This window comes from Cebus imitator, unplaced genomic scaffold, assembly GCF_001604975.1.
Source record: "Cebus imitator isolate Cc_AM_T3 unplaced genomic scaffold, Cebus_imitator-1.0 Scaffold385, whole genome shotgun sequence".
In the NCBI taxonomy this organism is placed as follows: Eukaryota; Metazoa; Chordata; class Mammalia; order Primates; family Cebidae; genus Cebus; species Cebus imitator.
In genome coordinates, this window is record NW_016107700.1 from 1,892,766 (window position 1) to 1,899,248 (window position 6,483).

Here is a 6,483-nt window from a genome sequence, read left to right on the forward strand (position 1 = left end):
AAAAAAAAAAAAAAAAAAAAAGAAATATAATAGGTAGCCCTGTTGGCTTGAGCCTGTAATTCCAGCTACTTGGGAGGCTGAGAAGGCAGGACTGCTTGAACCTAGGAGTTCAAGACTGTTTAAAAAAAAGTAACAGGCACAGTTTGAAGTATTTTTTCCAACAAAATTCTGTCAACAGTATGGTATCTTTGCACTTCATATCAGACATGAAAATTAAAAGGATCTCAAGGACGGCACAAACACTAAAGAGCATTATCATTTTTCCCAAGGATCTTTCCAAAATATCCAAATCATTTGTATCAGTGATTTGCAGCTGTCATAATTAAATTTCTCTTCTCAATTGTAAATTGGTCTAATAGTTCATGAAATCTTGCTATTTTGCAAAATATGCAGTTTACACTGTGCAATCAATTTGCGCTGTTTGCAATTTACCATCCTACACATGAGACAGCCAGTGAGAGATTGATCAACAAGGAAGATGAGGACTTATATTATTGTTAAATGGGAAAGGAGTCTAAGAACTGGTTTTATAAGTGATCAATTCACAGTGAATATTTTCACATGAGAATTTTTACCTCCCCTTGTAACCTTGTAACTTTGGAAGTCCAGGAAACTGATATATGACTAAGGACCCTCTGTACCACCAAAAAGCAATTTCAGCTATAACGAAGATTCCCAGCCATACCATGTTGTCGATAGCAGCTGCAGCATCCTGCCAAGGAAAGACAAAGGTGCAAGTTTAGGCTTACAGCCAAACACTTCTTAGGGTGTCTAAACACATACTCAGAAGCAAAAATCTAGGAAAATGCCACCTCTACATTTCTTGCCTAGGTTGTGTGTGTTTCTAATAAAGAGCCCTTCCTGGCTGATTTTAGAGCTGGTGGTGCAACAATCTGCCATCTAGTTGAAGGCACAAGAAATAATCACCACTGCTGCCAGGCAAGAATGCTCAATGAACAGAGGTCTAGGAGCTCCACTGCAGGGCAAGAAGGGGAGGGCCTGGAAGAAGGTCTGATGTGTTATTCACAGTCCAGTCTGATTATGTGAGGGAAGCTTTTCTTAGAACAACACTTACTTCTGATCTCTCTGGCAGTATCAGCTTAAGGCCCAACAACCTAATCAAATGGTAAAAAGCTTCCTTTGTAATCAGTAACACTACCACAAACCAATGACTAAACACTAGTAACACAGACTCTCACCTCTGCCAACTCGAATTCAACAAAAGCAAATCCTCGGTGCTTTTCTGCAAAATGGAAAAACAAAAACAAGTAATTACTATGTGGGGCAATCGGAAGAAACAGGATGGTCACAAAGTGAAGTCAGTTACATGCCCTATCTAAACACCTGTAATTCTATCCAATAGTTATTTAAGAAGAAGGAATCTCATTCTTTGATTATTCTTAAACAATACTTTAAGCAATAATAAACTTTGTTTTTTTAATGGACATAGCTGAATAACAAACTGTATTTTTAATCTTTAAAATAAGTATTATTCGACAAAAGCCAAACTTAAAACCTTAACTATTACATGCAAGGCAACTAGAAAAATAAAGACGGCCAGGTGCAGTGGCTCACGCCTGTAATCCCAGCACTTTGGGAGGCTGAGATGGGTGGATCACGAGGTCAGAAGATCGAGACCAACCTGGTCAACACGCTGAAACCCCATCTCTACTAAAATACAAAAAAAAAAAAAAGATTAGCCAGGTGCGGTGGTGCACACTTGTAGTCCCAGCTACTCGGGAGGCTGAGGAAGGGGAATCGCTTGAACCTAGGAGACGAAGACTGCAGTGAACCAAGATCACGCCACTGCACTCCAGCCTGGCAACAGAGCGAGACTCCATCTCAAAAAAAATAACTAATTAATTTTAAAAAGCAAGTCATTTGACCCCTCAATTATCTATCCAAATATACATTTTGTGTATCAACTGTGCATAAAGCATGAATCCTAAAACTTGATAAAGATGTTCAGTCTTTATCCTCAGGAAAATGCTGAACTAACTAGAAAGGCCAAGCACAACGATGTTAATTATAGAACTCGGAGCTAGAAGGGCCCTTAGAAAACCAATATAACCTTCCCATTTTACAATTACTCAGTCCCAGACAGTTTAAAGACCTTGCTAACGGTCATATGTAAGTTTGATGATAAAACTGGGCCTAAAACTACAATCCTACAAATGACAACAAAGGTAAAATAGAAAACTGAACGGTAACTGTGATACCAACTGAAGGGAAACCCACTCAGGTATTCAGAGGCCAAGAACCCCACCCCCGCCCACCATTACGGGGGTAGGCTTTCCTGCTGCCTCATTTAATAGCACAGCTGCCAAGTAGGAGCAGGTGGGATAGGGTACCCATCCAGATAGATTAATTTTAATTTTTTTTCTTTTTTTCATGTTTTTTTCCTTTACTGTCCTCCAAAGTTAATGAATTGAACCAAACATCCAGGTAGATTAAAACCACATTCAAATCTCAATGTAGTTCAAACCTATCTCCCTACTGGTCTACTGAAAAACCTGTCTTTTTTTTTTTTTTTTTTGAGACGGAGTTTCGCTCTTGTTACCCAGGCTGGAGTGCAATGGCGCAATCTCGGCTCACCGCAACCTCCGCCTCCTGGGTTCAGGCAATTCTCCTGCCTCAGCCTCCTCAGTAGCTGGGATTACAGGCACGCGCCACCATGCCCAGCTAATTTTTTATAGTTTTAGTAGAGACGGGGTTTCACCGTGTTGACCAGGATGGTCTCGATCTCTTGACCTCGTGATCCACCCGCCTTGGCCTCCCAAAGTGCTGGAATTATAGGCGTGAGCCACTGCGCCCGGCCGTAAAACCTGTCTTATCTCAATCCAACAGCTGAAGACTCTGAAAAGTACTTAAAGTTCACAACCACATGGCCTCAGAACATTCCTTCTCCATCAAGATCACTGTCACCAGGCACCTTCATGAACTTAACTGTAGTGTATACTAACTATATTTAGAATACATATTTAGAATTGTGATGTGACTTTAATTTTTTTTTAAGGCCTTTTCCTAATAGGAGGATTCTGAACGTGAGAGACACTAAAATAACTCACCTGTTTCATAATCCAGAGGAATCTGAATATCTGTGATGTCTCCAAAAGGAATGAATGCAGCATGAAGAACTTTGTCATCCACCTCCTCTGCCAGCCCACCTGCAAATAAGCCAAGGCCCTTCTGAACCACTGATCTCCATACTCTTGCAGAAGTCCTCGGCAGCCCAGTTAGGATGCTAGCCAGGAGACAGGGTCCTTCCATTCAGTTCTTTGGGTACACACACACACACAACCCTCTCATATCTGCCCATCCATACTTATGAAAACATTCCTCTCTTCACCCTGCTTTCAGATTCTCATCTAGTCATGGGTTTACTGCAATAGCTTCACAACTGACCTCCCTGCCTCCATTCCCTCTACCAATTCCACAAAGCCTACTAGAATGATCTTAGGAAAATGCAGATTTGAACCCGTAAATTCTCTGCTTAAACTCCTTCAAACACTTCCCACTGTCCTCAGGATAAAGTGCAAACTCCTTAGTGGTAGCCACCTCTCCAGCTTCTTTGCTTTGCTTCCCAATTCCTTGGGTCTCCTGAAAAATAGCCCACTTGCCCCCAAGTGTCAGGCTATTTCACACCTTTGGACCTCTGCTTTTGCGACTCCCTTGCAGTGAACAGCCTTGCTTCTGCTTTGGTAACGTACCTAACTTCTGCTCATCAGTTCTGGCATCACCTCATCCAGAGTTTGCCCTCACTTCTCCAGATGGGTCATTTGTCCCGCAGCCAAGCCCCCATCATCGTGGTCCATCCCCACTACAGCGCTTATCAAAAGTGTGCTACTGAGGTAATTCCCACTTCTTTTCTGGCTAGTCTGGGAACTCCTTCCCTTATGGCTGGGGCTGGGGCTGAGCCGTCACTGCACTGGATATTTGTAAAACAAATTAACAGGAGGATCTGGAGGACCATAATATTCCTCTACCGCTCCTCGGGGCCCGTTGGAGCTCAGCCGGCTAGGAAGTCAGAATTCCGTCTCGGGTTCACACACCTGAGGTGTGCGGCAAGGCTGTTCACTGCAAGGGCGTTCGCAAAAGCAGAGGTCCAAAGGTGAGAAATAGCCTGACACTTAGCAGCAAATGGGTCATTCTTCAGGAGACCCAGGGAATTAGGAAGCAAAGCAAAGAAGCTGGAGAAGTGGCTACCGCTAAGGAGTTTGCACTTTTTCCTGAGGACAGTGGGAAGCCTTTGAAGGAGTTTAATCAGAGAAGTTACGGTTTCAAATCTACATTTTCCCAAGATTATTCTAGTTTGCTACCATCTACTAAAGCCAGAGCTATACCGCCAGGACCACCGCCAGAGATCCAGCCTTGACAGCTGCTCGCCGTCCTCCTGGTTCAGAGACGTGTCCCACCCCACGCCCCGACCCTCTGGGGGTCGCGTTCGCCCAGACACCGCCTAGCGCCACTGCCTGCTCACCCACGTACAAAACGCGCTTGGTAGTGGCCATGTTGCTCGCGCGCTTTTCCGCCGGAAGCCAGCACTCGGCCCGCCCCCTTTCCCATTGTCCCGCCCCCTTCCCCACTGTTCCGCCCCCCTCTGGCCCCGCCCCATCCCCGCAGCCCTTACCTCTCAGACCCCGCCCACCCTGGCGTTGGTCCAACCCGCAACCCGCTACTAGGAAGCATCGGGGGCAGTGTGTGGTGCGCCATGGTGAACAAAGGGACGTGGTCCTGGCGCTTTCCCGTGCTCATGGTGTTGGGGCAGGCAAACCTTGGCCAAATCAACCCGACTCTTTTGTGCAAACGATAAACTACGGTGCGTGGTCAACCTGCGCGTCTTTTTTTTGATAACCCAGGAGCTGAGAATGATTTTTTACCTTTGAAATAGTTGGGAAAAAATTAAGAATATTTTCTTGCCCGGGCGTGGTGGCTCACGCTTGTAATCCCAGCACTTTGGGAGGCTGAGGCGGGCGGATTACTTGAGGTCAGGAATTCGAGAACAGCCTTGCCAGCATGGTGAAACCCCGTCTCTACTAAAAATATAAAAATTAGCTGGGCGTGGTGGCGGGCTCCTGTAATCCCAGCTGCTCAGGAGGCTGAGGCTGGAGAATCGCTTGAACCCAGGAGGTGGAGGTTGCAATGACTGGAGATCGCGCCATTGCACTCCAGCCCCAGAGACAAGAGCGAAACACCGTCTCTCTCTCTCTATATATATATATATTTTTTTTTTCTTAGCACATGAAAATTAATGTGAAATTAAAATTTCACTGTCCATAAAGAAAGCTTTATGGGGACACAGCCGGGCTAATTTCCGTAAGTATGACCGTGGCTGCTTTCCTGCTGCAAGGGCAGAAGAGCTATGGCCTGCAAAGCCTACAGTAATATTTACCGTCTGGCTCTTCAGGAAGAACGTTTGCCGACTCTTGTGTTAGGTTTTGAAGGGAAGGCAAGGGTTAAAGAAACACACACACACACACACACACACACACACACAGGGAGGCTCGACACCAAACACAGGCTTTATGTCTAGCATAAAACCTACAGAAGTGGGGAACCAGCCTAATGCCAGTGCCCACCACTGTTTACAGGCTGGAACGATTTATAGGTATGGGCGGGAGGGGTCTAGGCAGTATGGCTTACCGCCCAGCAAGGTATTGATAAGATGTTCTCATGAAGATGTGGTTTGGCCCTTGTTCCAGTTGGATGTCATCGTGGTATCCCTTGGACCTTTGCCCAGCAAGATATGACCGGGATGTTTCTTTAGTTGGGCCTTTGTCCGTCTTGTGGTCACGTGGTTAGGCAGGAGGTTTCTCACAGCCCAGACCCCTGTGAAATGTTTCACTTTGACCAAGGTCTGCAAAATAGCAGGGAGCTTACAAAATGGTGCAGTTTGGACTAGTATCTTGGACTAAACCCACTAATAAATAAATTACAGGTGGACATAATGGTAGGAAATAATGGGACCATCTATTTTAGATAGAGCAGGGGGTTAAGACCTTCCTGAGGTGACATTTAATTTGAATTCAGAAGAAGGAGCCAGAGAGAGGAGGAGACAGCTTCTGCACACTCAAGGAACTAAAAGACCAGAGACTGGGGTGGTGGAGTGGAGGGCATGATAATCAGATGGGAAAGGTGGGCAGAGGGCCACATCATGAGGATGCTGTAAGCCACCTGGAAGATTTGGGGGCTTTGAGAAGCTGCTGAGTTACAACAGTTACATGGTCACGTCCTTTTAAATAGTGCTCTGACCACTAGGCCCAGAATGAATTGGTTGGAACCCTGGAGACCAGGAGTTAATGGCACAAACTGGGGAAGAGTTGATATTGGCTCTGTTCCTCCAATCCACTTGTCCAGGTGATTTTTTTTTTTTTTTTTTTTTTTGACAGGCGCTGTCACTGCATTCCAGCCTGGGTCTCTCACCCAGTCTGGAATGCAGTGATATGATCATGGCTCACTGCAGCCTCAATCTCCCAGCCTCAA

General features: G+C 45.5%; 1 protein-coding gene across 1 annotated transcript in view; it reads right to left on the bottom strand.

Moving 5' to 3' along the window:
• The window catches only part of PPIE (peptidylprolyl isomerase E), a 16,211-nt gene extending 11,658 nt beyond the window's left edge, over positions 1-4,553 (bottom strand). Inside the window, exons 1-4 of the mRNA XM_017507975.2 lie at positions 4,481-4,553; positions 3,069-3,167; positions 1,200-1,243; positions 686-712 (exon numbers count right to left, since the gene is read on the bottom strand). Of these exons, the coding sequence (XP_017363464.1) occupies positions 686-712; positions 1,200-1,243; positions 3,069-3,167; positions 4,481-4,511 (201 nt within the window). The 5' untranslated portion in view covers positions 4,512-4,553. The remainder of the gene's footprint in view (positions 1-685; positions 713-1,199; positions 1,244-3,068; positions 3,168-4,480) is intronic.
• Positions 4,554-6,483: the final 1,930 nt, after the last annotated feature.